Raw genomic sequence first — 18,536 nt, 5'->3', positions numbered from 1 at the left:
AAATTCGTACTCACCATAAGTAAGGTTTTTCTGAGTTTTGGGGCTGATTGAGAGAAGTGGTAGGGCTGAAATCACCAAGGCTTGGACTGGAAATAAAGGCTAAGGAGGCTTAGTGAGAGGATAGGCATACAAATTCAAATTTGGGCAAAGAATCCAGGTAAGAGGAGTTGTTTTTGATGCTTTAGATACATATACATTCTATTATGCTTTGGTGATTGAAACTACATGCCTTCCACCTGTTTTTTTGCACTGTTCGATTGGGTTTCTGGGTTTTTCCCAGAAACCGCTTGGCGGTTTGATCCCTACCGCTAGGCGGCTCATCAGAGATGGGCGTCTGTTCTTGTTTTGGCTTGAACCGCCTGGCGACGATGAATTCCTGCCAGGCGGCGCGATAGTGTTCGTGTTCCTTTTGATGTTTTTGATGTTATTTGTACAAGTGTGTATGTGGTTTCTGTGATTGATGTGTGTGGGTGTGATTGAATACTTTGCTGGACCGAAATTGAATACCAATTTGGAGTATGGCAAGTTTGAGAGACGATTGGGTATGAATCGATTGGGGTTACACATGAGTGTAAACATAGAGACACCTTTATGAATCAAATTAAGAATAGAAACTAGCGCGTAATGCAGGTCTGTTGCGTCCTGATGGATGGAATTGATAGGAATGGAAACTGGAAACTGGATTGGGTACGCCATAGGAAATGGGAGTCTGCGCTGCTGTAGAACACTGGTGTACCGCCTGGCGGTGTGCTATGTGCCGCTAGGCGGCGATGGGTGCAGGTCTGGTTGTGTGTGTTTAAAAGAGGGAGAAAATGATGGAAAGGAATAGAACTTGGACGAGTCATGTTTTTTTTAGTCAACTATTGATAAAACTGTATAAGATAATTAAGCTGTAGCATATAACTAGAGAAATTGGATTAATCATGAAGGTATGAGTATGAGGTGGAAGATTGTAGGAAGGTTAGTTTATAATAATAAGAATAAGAATTTAATGACAAGTCACAGGTCTGAATGAACACACTTGTTGGGGTTGTATCGCTGGAATACGAGATAGTGAGATTAAAATTTGAGGTAATACCATGATTTGCGTACAACGAATTATAGAATTAACTAAGTAGAGAGTGTGGTACCGTGATAATGCCACCTGAGCAGGGAATGTGGTATGAGGAAAAGTACTGTATGGTTTCATTAGGAATTTGGAGAACTTATGGTATAGAGTTGGAGGAAATTGATGAATCGTAAGAGTGATAGGGAAATTGGGAATGGGAGTTATAGGCACTACGATCAGTCATGAGGCTGGTTAGGAATTCAGAATGAGAGTGGGATTAACCAAGGTTGTTTTGTTACCTTAGAGAGATCAGGAGAGTGTGAGTTACTTTGAAAGAGAGGCGAAATCAGTGAGTGATACTGTACTGTCACGGCGCCTGGCGGCTGGATTGGGTGCGCCAGGCGGTGGAAGACCCATTAAGGGGGTCTGCAGAGGCTGGCGCCTAGCGGTGAGGTGAGATCCGCCAGGCAGACGCGAGGCAGCGAGCTTCTGTTTGAGGACATAGCGCCTGGCGGCAGGACGTAAACCGCCAAGCGGCCTGAACCTGTTTCGCCAGGCGGTACTGGTGGGTGCGCCAGGCGCTTGCAGGGCAGGTTATGAGCTGTGTGTGTTGTTTTAACTGATAATGATGTTTTGCTTGGATCGGGAGATGCTGTGCCATGAGCGGGTAGGTTCATGGATGGTGATTGACATGTGATGATATGAGCAGGGAGGTTCATATCTAGTTACTCTCACGTGGGAATACGAGCAAGGTAGGTTCGTATGTTCCGTGCTCACGTTGAGAGATGCTACGTGCGGGGAGGTACGGGGGCTGGTGGATCACATGCGTTGGACTACGGGCGGGCAGGTCCGTAGAGTAGGACTACGAGCGGGAAGGTTCGTAGAGGCAGGACCACGAGCGGGCAGGTTCGTGTGAGCATCATGTTCCCGAGTCCAAGGCTAACCAATTGTATGATTTGAAGACTGCTAAGTCTTGGGGTTAGGGTCTTGGCCAAGAATTTTATATAATGAATAGGATGGGTATATGATTCATCTCGTTTTGTTTATGCTTGTTATTTTATTTTTCTCAGCTCACCCTTTCTGTTTGTGTTTGGCGATGATCGTGTAATTCGTTACACGGGAACAGATGTTGATACAGGTGGTGCTGAGGATGTTCAGATGGCGGAGTGAGGGCTAGCATGGGATTAGAGCTAGGGTTTTGCTCATATGTATTTTACGTTTTAAATGCAAATTTTGGGAACTTGTAACATTTTATGAATTCAGTTATGAGTTTTGGCGCGCTATTTTAATAAATTGAAATTTTCCTGCGTTAGGGTTTTTATAAAGATGACTATTAATATAATTGTTTCTTTTATTATTTATTTTTAAGTAATATTCCTTAGGGATGTTACACCCTTGCTTAGACTTGAAAATTGGAGCTCTTCCTTGGATCCCCGATGAACTCCCCTTAACCCTCCTCCACACCAGTACCCTTGTTCCTCTTCAAGACTCACGCTTCTCTTCTATCAACTCCCTCCTCACTATCCTCAAACTATCAAACTCAAAGATGCTCTCTCTCTCTCTCCCTCCATTCTTCCCTTTAATGACACTTTAATGGTAGTTAATCAAATAAAACAAAAATACTTTAAGTTGGGTTTTAATTGTCATTCTATTTGATTTTTCCAGCACCCTTGGCTGTTCCTCTAGCTAGGTTTCTCTCGCCCCTCCACCTTCTTACCAAAACTAAAATTGATAAAAAGAAAGTTTATGGTTTTGTCAAGGCCAAAGGTTGAACCCATCACCATACAATTTAATTTCAAATGTACAACCAATCCAACCAAATTACATTTCATGATACAATTCATACTTCAAAGGTTATATCCTACCATCACGCTCCAATCACATTATCAGACCAAAATAATAAAATAAAATAAAACACAATTGGCATATATAAGACTCGAACCCAAGTCCTCTCACACAATCAAAGTACTCTCAACCATTTGAGCTAGTACTTCTCCACATCATGAAAGTTAACATTTAATGCCATAAAGGCTTCTCGTACCTGCATTTATTTATTTAATTATTTAAATTTTGTGGGTCTTACACGCGTGGTGGCTCATTGTGGAGCACAATTTGGTCCAATGCAGTAGCTCGTGGCTGACCCAATTGAGTAATGTGTTGTCCAGCGAGTTGCAACATGGTGGCCGCTATTGAGCCTAGAGGGAGCGAGGTTTGGTTGTGTTGAGGGCATGTGGTGGGTGTGTAATGATGAAAAATGTTGACTGTGTGTGTTTGCAAATATGCGTAAGGAAGGTGAAGATGATGTGGCAACTCCTGGTTGATCAAATATATGATTGAAGCATTATGACAAGTGGTAGCTCCTAGCTTGGCAGATTATGAGTGGGGATTATGCACGAGCATTGGTTTGCATTAGCTAATATTGATACAAGGTGTGTGTGGATTATGCATGAGCATTGGTTTGCATTGAGGCAGGGTGTATGATGTTTATGCACGAACATTGGCTAATGTTAACGTAGGATGTGTGATGATTATGCACATGCATTGGTTAACATTAATACAGAATGCATTAAACTTCTTGGGATGGTTTAGTTCCAAGTGAATATACTCTTTATGGTTGAGTATGATTGCTGATATAGGCCAAAAAGATATGTTTATTTTAATCTGGTTGTTGAGTTGATGAAAATAATATGTGTCCCACATCACCTGGTATAAGCTAGGGAGTGGATGTTATTACTATATAATGGACTCTAAGTCCATAATGTTTCTTTCCCCAACCAAAAACACTTTAAACTTGTATTTGACTTTTCTTATACTCTTGTAGTAGAGTATTATATGGTTTAGGTTAAATTCTTGCTTTGGAGAGTGTAGGTATACTTGGGGTCAAAGCACATAGGAGACCGGTCCATGTGTTGTACAAATTTTCACATAATGTTTGACAATAGTCTACTTTACTTAAAATCACATATCATTTACAAACTATCTTGTATGATTTTAATATAAAAATAGTAAAACAAACCCTTTTTTCCCAATCCCAACAACAACCCTCACAACTAATTATGCAATGATTAATTAATTTATCAAACATTTAATCACATTACAATTCACACTAACATACATATAATTTCAATGAAAACCCCAAAACACCATAGAAGCCACGAGATGCAGAAAACTGGCAATCCAGTTTGCATCGCTTGGTTGGTAGAACACTACTATCAGGCAATTCATAGCAAAACCCAGAAAATCATGCGTTGCCTGGCGAACCTTCAAAGCCGTCATGCGGTTTCTGGAAAATTACAGAAACTCTAAGAAAATCCAGAAAAAAAGGATAAATATGCACGCATGCATTTCATACAACTCGCAATTACAAAGTTAGGAATTTAAATCACAAAGTGTAGGTCCCCTTATCTTGCATGATTTTAATATAAAAACTAGTAAAACAAACTCCTTTTTCCCAATCCTAACATGAACCCTCACAACTAATTATACAATGATTCATCAATTTATCATCACGCAGTACTCTTTCAGACATTTAATCACATTACAATTCACACTAACATACATATAATTTCAATAAAAACCCCAAAACATCACAGGAGCCACGAGATTCAGAAAATTGGCAATCTAGTTCGTGTCGCCTGGCGGGTAAAACACTAGTGCCAGGTGATTCATAGCAAAACCCAGAAAATGGATTCAGAAACCATGCATCGCTTGACGGACCTTCAAATCCGCCAAACGGTTTTTGGAATTCCAGAAACCCAAAGAAAATCCAAAAAAAAAGGATAAACAAGCACCCATGCATTTCATACAACTTATAATTACACAGTTTGGAATTCAAATCATAAAGTGCAGCTCCCCTAACTTAGATTTCCCGCTCCAGTGCACTCCTAAAGTTCTTTCTTGACCCAAAAATTGCCTTAGCTCTTTTCTCCTACACTTAAGGTCACTTTCTCCCTTCCAACTCTTCCCTTTGGTTCAATTTTGGTGTTTTAGAAAACCTTCTTAGGCAGCAACACGAAATTACCTTCCCTCATACACTACCTTTCCTCTGTCATTAATTTTTCACTCTAGTAATTACTACATTAATTTGCAAAACCAAAAATAATGATTAAGTGACATTCAAGTGCAATGATCCTTATCACTCTAGCTTCTCTGAAGACGGCTAGGGTTGCTTGATCCTTTACCAGTGTGGCAAATTATAAAAATAAAAAGCACTATTACGAGCTCACCAATGTTCAAACTCTTATCAACTCGATTACCAAACATAAGCACGTGAAAAAGCCATTACATGTTTCTTGGCATATCATGCACACATATAATTATGACATTGTGCCACGTGTCCATGTATACACACAAAACAAATTAAATAATTAAAACATCACACTAATGACATATATAAGACTCAAACTCAAGTCCTTTCAACACCACCCAACACTCTCAACCACTTGAGCTACTATTGCTCCTTTTCATAACTCTCCGCATTAATTACTATATGGATCCCTTAATTCACTTTTATTAAATAAATAAATATTTATTTATTTAATATTATTTGTTCTTACAATTATCAACAAAATGAATAGAATATTGAATAGTCAAAGATTATTAATAATATTAGATATCCACAATGTTGATTACTCAAATTACAAGTCATGATAATTGAAGAATAATTCAAAAATACAGAATCTTCAAAAATTAAAAGATATATATCAAGGATTATCTCTTACAATTTATATTCAAGTATCACAACAAGTTCAAGTCTAATTTTGAAAGTCTATAAATTGAGGGTCTGACATAGGTAAAAAACACACACTTGGAGAGAAAGAAACTTAATATCTCTACACTTGAAGATAGAAGGGCATTCTGAAGGATAGAGACATTCAATTTCAACATCAGTCTAGTATTCAGTATTTCTAGGAGTAGCTAACTTCTTCATTCACGGGGATTGGGTGTAATGTATTCTTAATTCTCTATGAATTCCACTAATCAATATAATTATTTTCCATCACTCTTGTTTTCTATTCTTGCTTTAACTGCATGATAATTATTGACTGCATATTTGTGGGTATCTAATCATGTGACATGATATTAGAACCTAGACTAGAATAGACAATTGATTGGTCGTGCATCTAGACATAGAGTATGGTAATTCAAAACATCATAATTTTGATAATTAATGAGAGCTTTTAATAAGGAAAGGTCTAAGACGTTAGGGTTCTTATTAAAGTTTCGACTTGCCGCTAAGACATTATGGCTTGTTACATAAGGTGTTAATGATAGAGTAGGAATTAGAAGAAGATGATTTGGTGTTTTTGCTTTGAATTAGATCATGAAACCCAATCCCAGTGAAGCTTTTATCTGGTATTTTTTCTCAATCAAGTTCTTGTTAGTATTATGGTGCTTGATTTAGTCCCACATCGCTTAGAATTGTGAGATGTGGTTCTCTATTTTACTATATAAGAGACTCTATGTAAAGCTTTGAGATACACCAGAAATAAACATACTTCCTAGTGTAGTCATGGACGTAGGCATACACATTGTACGCCGAACTACGTTAAATTCTCCATGTCTATTTTTCTCTCCTTTATTCCTTCCTTTGTTGCCTTGTTCCTAACAATTGGTATCAAGAGCCATTTTTGTTAGTATGCTCAGTGGTTGCAGCATTGTCTGATCTTCCACATCAGAAAAGATTTAGTTTCTATTTTTTTTTCTTAGGGATCTCAGTTTAGAGAAGTAGTGGGAGCTTTGGTCAAAAGCCGCAACAGGAGCTTTGGCCAAAGGCAGCAGGAGCTTTGGTCAAAAGTCGCAGCAAAAGCTTTGGTCAAAAGCTGCAGGAGCTTTAGTCAAAGGCAGCAGGAGCTTTGGTCGAAAGCAGCAATAGCTTTGGTCAAAAGCAGCAAGAGCTTTCGTCAAAAGGAGAAAGAGGAATGGCATTGGAAGAAGGGAAGGTGAGGATTGAGAAGTTTGATGGCAGTGACTTTGGGTTCTGGAAGATACAAATAGAGGACTACCTATATCAGAAGAAGTTGTATCTACCCTTAACAGGGCAGAAGCCAACCGACATGGAGCAGTCAGAATGGGATTTGTTAGATCGGCAGACACTCGGTGTGATCCGGTTGACATTAGCCAAGAATGTTGCGTTCAACATCATGAACGAGAACACAACCATAGATTTGATGAAGGCGTTGTCAAATATGTACGAGAAGCCATCTGCAGCCAATACAGTGTATTTAATTCGCAGGCTAGTCAACCTAAAAATGGGTGAAGGTAACTCGATTACTAATCATATTAGTGAATTTAATACAATTATTGCGCAATTAACATCAGTGCAAATAACATTTGATGATGAGGTGAAAGCATTAATTTTATTATCATCTCTTCCGGAAAGTTGGAGTGCAACTGTTACTGCAATTAGTAATTCTGCAAGTAATAGTAAGTTGAAGCTTGATAACATCCGTGACTTGATCTTAAGCGAATATGTTCGCAGGAAAAGTTCAAGGGAATCTTTCAGTTCTAGTTCCGGTTCAACATTGAGTACTAAAACTAGAGGAAGAACTAGCCAGAAAGGTTGTAATCGAGGCCGAGGTAGATCAAAGTCTAGAGAGAAATCAAAACCAAAATTTTGGAATGATATCACTTGTTGGAATTGTCAAAAAAGGGGTCACTTTACAAATCAATGTAGGGCTCTAAGGAAGAACAACAACAAGAGGCAAGATGATGATTAATCAGCAAATGCAGCAACTGATGAAATTGAAGATGCACTATTATGTAGTCTAGATAGTTCTATTGACTCATGGATTATGGACTCAGATGTGTCATTTCATACTACACCTTCCTTAGAATTATTATCTAACTATGTTCCAGGAAAGTTTGGGAAGGTCTACCTTGCAGATGGGATATCTCTTGATATTATAAGAAGAGGAGATATCAATATCAGAACCTCTAATGGAAGTGTGTGGACTTTGAATAATGTCAAACATATTCCCGCCTTAAAGAGAAACTTAATATCTATAGGGAAGTTGGATGATGAGGGGCATTACACCACCTTTGGAGATGGACACTGGAAGATAATGAAAGGTAATCTTGTTGTTGCTCATGGAAAGAAGCAAGGATCTCTTTACATGATTGCAGATGAGGATATGATATCAGTTGCAGAAGTTGACAACAGTTCCTCTTTGTGGCATCAGAGGCTTGGGCATATGAGTGAGAAAGGAATGAAGCTCATGGTCTCAAAAGGTCAAATACCTAACTTGAAGCATGTTGACGTTGGACCTTGCGAATATTGTATCTTTGGAAAGCAGAAAAAGGTTAGCTTCTCCAAAAAACGTAAGTCGTCTAAAGTTGAAAGACTAGCACTAGTGCATACAGATGTTTGGGGACCAGCTTTAGTGAAATCTCTTAGAGGTTCACAGTATTATGTAACCTTCATTGATGACTCTACAAGAAAGGTATGGGTTTATTTTCTTAAAAATAAATCTGATGTGTTTTCCGTGTTTTAAAGGTGGAAACAAGAGGTTGAGACTAAAAAATGTTTAAAGATTAAATGTTTGAAGTCTGATAATGGTGGAGAATATGACAATAGTCAATTCAAGGAGTTTTGTTCAGAGAACGGGATCAGAATGATCAAGACGGTTCCAAGAACACTAGAACAAAACGGTGTGGCAGAAAGAATGAGCAGAACCTTGAATGAGAGAGCAAGATGTATGAGAATCCAGTCAGGATTACCCAAGGTATTTTGGGCAGATGCAATAAGCACAACAGCCTATCTCATAAACAGAGGACCATCAGTTCCTTTAGGCTATGAGTTACCTGAAGAAGTATGATCTAGAAATGAGGTAAACCTTTCACATCTGAAAGTTTTTTGTTGTGCTTCATATATTTTGTTGAACTCTAATAGTAGAGATAAATTGGACCCTAAGGCAAAGCGATGTTATTTCATTGGTTATGGATCTGACATGTATGGCTATAGGTTTTGGGATGACCAAAACAAGAAAATTATCAAAAGTAGAAATATTACTTTTAATGAAAACATGTTCTATAAGGACATGACTGCAGAATTTGCAAATGCAAATAAACAGCCAGAGCAGGTATCATTAGAAGAAATTTAAGAAAGTGATGTAGTTAACAGAAGGCAGAATACAGAAATAGAGCTTGAGTTAGAGCTTGAGTCAGAATTTGGGTCAGAACCTGAACAAATAGTAGAGTCAGTAATTCCTGAATTACCGACTAGAAGGTCTAGCAGAACAATTGTAGCACCACAAAGGTATTCTCCTTCATTGCATTACTTGTTGACTGATGCTAGTGAGCCAGAGCATTTTGTTGAGGCTATGCAGGGAGATAAATCTATTAAGTGAGAGCTAGCAATGGGAGATTAGATAAAGTCTCTTCAAAAGAATAAGACATGGTCTTTAACCAAGCTTCCAGAAGGAAAGAAGGTTTTGCAAAACAAGTGGGTCTATCGGTTAAAAGAAGAACCAGATGGCAGTAAACGATATAAGGCCAGACTCGTAGTGAAAGGGTTCCAACAGAGACAAGGAATTGAATTCACAAAAATTTTCTCTCCTATTGTCAAGATGACTACCATCAAAGTTATCTTGAGTTTAGTAGCTGCAGAAAATCTTCATCTGGAGCAGTTAGATGTGAAAGCAGGATTTCTACATGGAGATCTTGAGGAAGAAATCTTTATGACCAACCAAAAGGTTTTGAAGTACAAGGCAAAGAGAATCTTGTATGCAAGCTTCATAAAAGGTTGTAAGGATTGAAACAAACACCGAGACAATGGTACAAGAAGTTTAATGAGTTTATGAAAAACTCAGGATTTCACAGATGTGAAGAAGATCATTGTTGTTACGTGAAGAAATATGTTAACAGTTATATTATTCTTGCCTTGTATGTTGATGACATGTTGATTGCTGGTGCTAATATGGCATAAATTGACAGGTTGAAGAAACAATTGTCAAAAAATTTTGAAATGAAGGATCTTGGTCTAGCCAAGTAAATTCTTGGTATGAGAATCTCCAGGGATAGATATGAAGGTATTCTGAACTTATCTCGGGAAAAATATATAGAAAAATTGCTTAGCAGGTTCAATGTTGGAAATGCTAAAACCAGAAATACACCTTTGGAAACTCACTTAAAGTTCTCAAATAGGCAATCTTTTTAGATAAAGGAAGAAGAAAATCACATGTCTAAAGTTCCATATGCATCTGCAGTAGGGAGCTTGATGTATGCTATGGTTTGCACCAGACCTGACATAGCACATGCAGTGGGAGTTGTGAGCAAGTTTCTATCCAATCCCGGAAAGGAGCATTGGGAAGGCGTGAAATGGAAATTGAGATATTTGAAGGGCACTTCAAAGATGCATTTGTCTTTTAAAAGAAGTAATCTTGCTTTACAAGAGCTTTCTAATGCATATTTGGGAGGTGATTTGGATAGTAGAAAGAGCATAAAAGGTTACATTTTTACGTTGGGTGGTACAACTATCAGTTGGAAGTCTAAACTTCAAGGTAGAGTCTCCCTTTCAACCACTGAAGCTGAATATGTAGCTATCTCAGAAGCAGCAAAAGAGATGATATGGTTGAAGAATCTTCTAAAAGAATTAGGAAAAGGGCAAGATGAATCTCCATTGTTTAGTGACAGTCAAAGTGCCATTTGTCTTGCCAAAAATCCAACTCTTCATTCCAGATGCAAGCACATTGAATTGAAGTATCATTTTATCAGAAACTTGATAAATGATGGAGACTTGTTTTTATTGAAGATTCCAGGTGCAGAAAATCCATCTGACATGTTGACCAAGACTGTCACAACAACTAAGTTGAGGCTTTGCATTGCCTCAATTGACCTTCGAGAAAATTGATAATGAAGGCACTACACTAGGTGGTAATGTAAATCAAACCCCAAGTGGGAGAATTATTAGTATTATGGTGCTTGATTTAGTCTCATATCGCTTAGAATTGTGAGATGTGGTTCTCTATTTTACTATATAAGAGACTCTATGTAAAGGTTTGAGATACACCAGAAATAAGCATACTTCCTAGTGTAGTCGTGGACGTAGGCATACACATTGTACACCGAACCACGTTAAATTCTTTGTGTTTGTTTTTCTCTCCTTTATTCTTTCCTTTATTGCCTTGTTCCTAACAGTTCTTTGTTTCCATTATGTCAATTCCTTTTCAAGTCAGTCTCTCTAGTTCTTTTTGGTTTATCCAGTTGTGGATGACATCCCTTTTTACTCAAACTAAAGAAAATCGATGATGGGTAAAGGAAAGCCTGGTTCATATTTGATTTACTAAAGTTTTAGTTGGATAAATCTCATTTCATATTTGAAACGTTAAATAAACTTAATAAAATTTAGTTAAAAGGATTAAATACATGCATTTAGAGAGTTGATAGATTAAATTGATCCAATATTTTCTAAGAACTAATTTATTAAAAAACAAAAACATATTTAACCATTTTTCAAAAATCTTCTGAGTTTGAAAGAGAAACTAATTTGGAACAATGGTGAATTATAGGTCACACCCAAAAAATAAAATAAAGGCAGATAGTCGATCTGCCTTGATTTATAATTTGAAAAGTACAATGACGTTTTGCATAACCAATTAAGAGAGAAAAATACAGTAAAAAAGTTAATTTCATATATATAGGTTGATGAAAGGGAGAAAAAATATACTAATTTGGTAAAATGCATAAGATCCACTGAGATATCTATCAATGCAATTATTGGAGATGTGACTGCGTACTGGAAGAGTGATGTGAACACAAACACGAAAGAAAAGTTTCGAGCTTGAGTAATCATACATAGAAAGGAAAAGGAAAGGGAGAGAGACATATACAGTTGAAAAACAAATTAGAAAAAGCATTTCATATATAGATTCCATTCCATCACAACATAGTGAATGAAATACAAGATAATTGAAGGGCCTTTATTGGTGCATAGTGCTTCTCCTTGGCAGCAGTGGAGTTATAGAATAATAATATGGCACACAGAAGAGTCCAAAAGAGGGTATAACTGTCAGGGATAAATCTCGATGAGAGACCTCAAACCCACGATTGGAGTTATCTTGTAGTCACTGAAACCAGCAGAGAAAATGATCTTAGCCCATTCTTTCTCAGTCCTCTCTTTTCCAGGATACAACACCATCACAACCATATCAACCATGAGCTGTGTTTCAGTTGATTCATAATCAAGCTTTTCACTCTCCATCACCATGTCTATCGCTATCACCTTCTTCTTTACTCCCTCCTTGCATTTCTTCAGTATTCTCACACACTGCTCGTCATTCCAGTCATGCAATATCCACTGCATCATCAATCAACGCAATCAGGGACCAATGTCCAAAACTAAAACTACTTAATAATCAAATTTTACCTTCAATAGAACGGCATCTGCAGGGGGAACCCACTCAAACATGTCACCTCCAACAAATTTTAAGTTGTGAGATCCTTGTAAGTCGGCAACAACATGTGGGAGATCAAATACGGTGCAGTCTATGTGAGGGAATGATTTGGCAATACCCTTTGCCATGGTACCTGTGCCTCCCCCAACATCAACAACTGACTCCAACCCCTTCAACACTCCCCCACACCTCTCAATCACCACATTGGAAACCAATTCAGCGTCACTCGCCATCGCATCATTGAAAAGCTGATTCAGTTTTTGATCACGCCCAGCGTAGTCCCATATTTTCATCCCATGTGCTGTTTGGAATGGCGAGGGATCATCATTCCTGAACCATGTAGCCAATCCATGCCATGGCTTTGTCAAAATTGGATCAAGCATTGCATGCAAGAAAGGTGTCACACTCAAGGGGTTGTCCTTCAATAGCAGAGTGGATGCATCCGTCAACACATAACCCATTTCAACCTCATTCTCATTCACCTTCACTTCAGAGAAGAACCCAGAATGGGTCAAGATTCGCATCAACCGGTAGATGTTGTTGGCTTTGGAAGGATTCATTGATAGTGAAGCAGTGAGTTGTGAGAGTGGCATGGGTTCACCATGCTTGTGTATGATGTCAGGTATTTCCAAATCAATTGCACATTTTAGGGACATGGAATTTATGAAGCTGAAAATGTGATTCCAAACATGGGTTTGAGCTGAAAGTAGCTTTGAGACACGCTCTTCACTCTTGCACTCCATACTTTTTCTGTCTTAACTATACTCAAGGTAGGTTGGTGGATGGATATGTTGATGAAACCTCAAATTAGTTTTGGTTTATATTTATAAGCCAAACTGTGTTCTATTTCCTGAAGCCAATACAACAATAACACAGGTTTATCACGTGAAACCATATTTCAATTAACATTAATTAACACTAGATTTCTCCCTAATTAATAACGAGGCCAAGCTATGCACCCGTTCTTATCAATCCGTAAATTAAATTATATTATATATTTCATGTTTTTAAGGTGTGTATAATTTCTACTTCGGATAAACATATAGAACTTAAAGTGCAAACAAATTCAGTCTACAGTCATTAACTCCATATATATTAAATGCTAATCCTATTCAACTTTTGAAGCACGTTACACTCATTTTCAGCACTGCAAAATCCCACTAAAAGAAAAGTTAACCACTCCTACTTTGCATTGGTTGTGATTTTTTTTGGCTTACCTATATAGTGTCTATATAATTTTTTATGGAGGATTAATATTATAAAGATTGGTGTATCTGTCATGCAAGCGTGTATCACCTACTCTTGTCGACAAATAGGGTCCATTTGTACCTTCTGAATTAAGAACTTCAAACGAATTCTGTCCTAAATTTTCATCTTCGTTGTGAAGGTAATAAAAAGGTGTTATTTAATATGTTAAAAATGTGTTTAATAAATTAAATAGTATGTGCATATCAAATTGACTAAATAATAATGAATCACTTGATTTTACTTATTAAAATAAAATTAATCGATCGACAATTACTTTCAATCAATTTAACAATCAATTTAATATATGTAAAGTTTTCTTTACCTATATGTTTCTTTCTTTGTGAGATAAAGAGATATTTTAAAAGCGCGAAAAATAGTTTGAAACTCTACTCATTCTGTCATAAAAAGTTAGAGGTACTCTAATTCGTAAGATCAATTGTGAGTGTCTCCATTTCCATTGGTTGCTGCTTTGACATTAGTTGCTAGGCGTGATTATTTTTAGCTCACCTAAAGTGTGTACATAATTTTTTATAGTGGAATTGTTATAAAGATTGGTGTATCCATTATGCAAGATGTATCACCAACTCTTGTCAATAAATAGTATCCATTCGTACCTTCCATTCGTTGTCAAGGTTATTTTGTTGGGCTCAATGTGTGTGAGGGAAACTAGTCTTGGGGAGAAAATCAAAATCGTAGGAAAAATTGAAAACCAATTTTCATATTATCGATGTAATTACCACAAAAGTTATCCTTCAGTAATTCAAAATTAACTTTAACGACGACATTACTAACGGTTCAACAGTTCCTGCTTCAATGAATGACCTTATTGACAAAACATTCCATTGGTAATTTTAACAACGACAATCTATCAACAAGTCCATAAAAATTTAAATATTACTGACAAAAATTATCTGTCGATTTATACTCGTCGATAAATATTGTTTTTCCTGTAGTGACCATGTCATCCCGATATCATAACCTATATGAGAAAAATGTGAACCAAACCTTGGTCTCAGGGATTATCATGCTTCCACGAACTTGGCCACTTGTGGTCCAACTCTACGAACCTCTCCGCTCATAGTCCAACTCTACAAACCTCCCTACCCGTAATGCACATGAGTGAACACCTGCTATAAACCTCCCCGTTCATAACAGCCTCAGGTGTGAGCACGGAACATATGAACCTCTCTGCTTGTATCCCCACACAAGAGTACAACTAATACGGACCTGCTCGATCGCATTAATCACGCATTTCCAACTCCATTATGAACCTTCCCGCTCATAATGTAATCAAGCATATCCTAGACCAAAGCATCAAAACCACCAATGCAAAACCCTCTACAAATAGCCCCTACCCATGCACCATCACTTGGTGCTACCTAAGCGCCGCTAGGCGAAATTGTGCTCCAGACCGCCTGGCGGTACCCGCATGACGCTAGGCGCCAAGCGCTCCAAGGACCTCTCTGTTTATAGTTATCGCTTGGCAGTACCATTCCCACCACCATGCGCTACACTAGTAAAATGAATTCTACTAGTTTAAGCACTACAGAACGTTTTCTAGCACACCAAAGCATTGCAGTCACACATCCAGAATGCCAAATCATATTATTACAGTTCACATGCCATAGAATTCATCATCACAGTTCCTAAGTACCAATTAAACATAAGCACTCAAGCATTCCAAACTTGAAAATAATACATCACTTGAGTCTAGCTAAGAGTATCCATTGAATATGTGAATCTATACAATAGCAGTCCAATCACGCATATAAATATACAAGCCCCTACAATACATATGATTTTCCATCATCCTAATGCACCACACACAAAAACAAGAGTTATCAAGCCATATGAGCACATATCCATACGTAAGTGCATCTTAGTAACTATTTGATATTGTTAATAAATAATATATGGAATTGAAATATTCCCTAACAATAACCTTCTAAACTTATAATCATACAAAAGATTTAGTGATATCACAACACATGTTATAGTCATTTCTTTTCATTAACTCAAACCTAACTCAAGTTTAGTATTAGTTTATATCCCTAGCTCATGCATAAACCATACCCATATATGAATCCATACATCATGTTGTCAATGCTATTTTCATGAACCAGGATAGTCCACAATAACCCCGATTTCATCCTCCCACATAGCCAACAAATTTAGGCTATTGTACACCATCCATCGGCATACATGTATTGTCGGACGGTGCATCAAATTTCTGGAAATACCAGATTCTCTTGCATCTGTTGGAAAAACCCTAAAAACCCCAAAACATAGTTTAACCTTCCAATTGAAACAAAATCGCATTTAATCAAATATTCAACATACATACATATTCAATGAATCCAAAAAACAAAATCTTAAACTAATCAAATTCGAAAGTTGTATATCACATTTCGTATTCATCCCTAAACCTTTATGGAACCCTCAAATTCATAAAAACCCCCAATAATAAAATTAACATCAGAATGAGTCATTCTCAATTATTTATGCCAATAAAAGAGCAAAGAAGAACAAAGGAATTTACAGATCATCTAGAAACATTACTGAAACCACAAAAATGTAGAAAATGCACTATTCTAGCTAGTGTGTGTCGCCTAACGGTTCTTCATTATCGTCAAGCTAGGTTGAGTCACCTGGCGAGCCTTCACAATTGCCAGACAATTTTTGGACAGAAGCCTAAAAACTACAAAAAATAGCATGGTGAAGGGAAACTTGAGGCACCTAAACAACAGAATCACACCAAACACATTGTTCAATGCAAAGGCACGTAGGGACATCTCCCCTTACCTGGATTCTTTGCCCCAAATGTGTCCTTAGTGATCTTTCCTTGTCCCCAAAGCCTCAATCCTTGCCTCCACTCTAAGACTCCCTTCCAACACTCAATTTCATTCCCTAGGTCACAATTTCATTGTTCTCTCTCTTTCTCCTTGCTGCCACACATAATTACCCTCTGATTACTCACTTAGACTCCCTTCTACCTTATTTTCAACCTAAAATAAATGAAACAAATAATAAAAACCGAATATGAACCCATTAATAATACGCACAATAATCAAACCAATACATGTTTCATGACAATTCACACATGCATAGAATGATAAATCATGTTTCCCTTTTCAAAACAAATGTGCAAAATAAGACATAATTAAACACCACACTAATGGCATACATGATGACTTTTTCACGGCAACCATTTTCCAACAAGTGTACTGGTACGTAGTAGTATCAACAAGTGTCGTATTCACATATATTTAGCAAGTATATTGGTAGTTTGATTTTTAAGTTTTTTTGATTGATAGAAAGTGCAAGTGCAAGTAAATAAAAATAGTAGTGATTAAATAGATTGAGTGGAATAGAGGGTATGAATTGATTTCAACTCGTCGTCTTCTACTACACCACTACCATCTTGTTTACTTACTTTACAAACCATTCAATGTCTTGGGAGTACTCTTTCTATGTAGATATAGGTTCATCTTTGGTATACTAGAACCTAAGGACTCCAAACCACAGTGTGATCTCTCAACTCCTGGTAGAATGATTCCTTGCTTTAATGTGTAAGACTATCTCCTCCAGCATCCACTCTTGTCTGCGATGAAACATCCAGTACATGTATGATGAATTGATTGGACCATAGTTTGATACCAGTTTCTGAACTCAAAATCCAAACCAATGAAATAGATAAGTGATCAAGTCATCATTAAGCATAAATCAAACCATAAACAATTGAATGAAATCAAAGATAAATACCCAAGTAGTAGAAGTGAATAGAATCAAAATTGATTACATTGAACCTGGACACGAGAGAGTTCAACTACTCATAGAATATTACAATGCAATTTCAGCAGCATCTACCTATAAGATCTACACTAAGAGCAAAATATCATTGTAATAAAAATATATTTCTCAATATGTCATTATGTATTTTAAGCTAAGGAGGTTTGTTTTCTACAGAAATAGCACCATTTGGTACATGATAAGTGTCAATTTCAAATGGAAAATTTACTTATTCTTAACACTTATCAATACCCAAGACTTGAACCCTAGTCCTCTCACGCCACTCCACACGCTTAATGATGAAGGATTATCTTGTTCCTTTTTAAGATTATTGAATATGGTGTGAGTTGATTAAGAAAGCTATGTGAAATCCCCACTGGATATTAAGATAGCAAGCTATCTAGATGTGAAGGTTCCTTTCACAAAGCTGAAGAGAAGAAAATGATGGATTGATTCAAAATGAAAAGGAAATGGAAAGCACATAAATCATAGAAAACCAAGAACAATTAAAGGAAGAAGAAAACATAAAATGGAAAGGAAAGAAATGGTACAAATGTGAGAAGCACGCCACTACAAGGCTAGGCTAGAAGCCATGGCAACCTTGAAGATGAGTGGATGTGTGCCGTCACTTGCTATGCAAGATAAGGCTTACAAGTATTCACTCCCTAGGGAAGAAACTCTCACAAATGATTGAGACACAAGAGTGTTTTTACTTCAAAATGTTTAACCCTTTTACATATCTAGGAGTACCCCTTATAAAGAAGAGTTTAGGGGAAGCAAATAAAAGATACCTAAGGATGTCTCTACAAAAACCTAACCCTAGCTTCTAGAAATTAGGTCAAATAAGGTTACAAAAATTGAGAGACAAAAGAGCTAACTATGGTTTGTGCAAGGCTAATTTCGTTCTAGCACAAAAGGAGACAAAGAATGTGTCTCATATGTCTCCAAAAAGTGGCCAAAGTGTACTAAAAACAAAGGAGACCAAAGGTACATAGGTACACTTGTTTCATGCCTTTTACTTTATGCTTTATGCATTTGCTTTACTCTCTCCTCCACAA

General features: G+C 37.1%; 1 protein-coding gene across 1 annotated transcript; it reads right to left on the bottom strand.

The window, feature by feature from the left end:
* Positions 1-11,874: 11,874 nt before the first annotated feature.
* On the bottom strand, positions 11,875-13,251 carry LOC114170702 (probable O-methyltransferase 3). Its single transcript, XM_028056233.1, has 2 exons — positions 12,414-13,251; positions 11,875-12,344 (listed from the first exon to the last, which is right to left on the bottom strand). Exons 1-2 carry the CDS (start codon positions 13,182-13,184, stop codon positions 12,057-12,059), a joined length of 1,059 nt encoding a protein of 352 aa, XP_027912034.1. The 5' UTR covers positions 13,185-13,251; the 3' UTR covers positions 11,875-12,056.
* Positions 13,252-18,536: the final 5,285 nt, after the last annotated feature.

Source organism: Vigna unguiculata, chromosome 11 (assembly GCF_004118075.2).
Source record: "Vigna unguiculata cultivar IT97K-499-35 chromosome 11, ASM411807v1, whole genome shotgun sequence".
In the NCBI taxonomy this organism is placed as follows: domain Eukaryota; kingdom Viridiplantae; phylum Streptophyta; class Magnoliopsida; order Fabales; family Fabaceae; genus Vigna; species Vigna unguiculata.
The sequence above is the reverse complement of the archived record's forward strand: the minus strand, read 5'-3'. Positions and strand labels throughout refer to the sequence as shown.

Excerpts from the sequence above, each read along its gene's own strand:
- LOC114170702 (XM_028056233.1), bottom strand. The coding sequence starts at position 13,184 with ATGGAGTGCAAGAGTGAAGAGCGTGTCTCAAAGCTACTTTCAGCTCAA. Across the intron at positions 12,345-12,413 it reads CAGATGCCGTTCTATTGAAG|TGGATATTGCATGACTGGAA; the intron begins GTAAAATTTGAT and ends TTGATGATGCAG.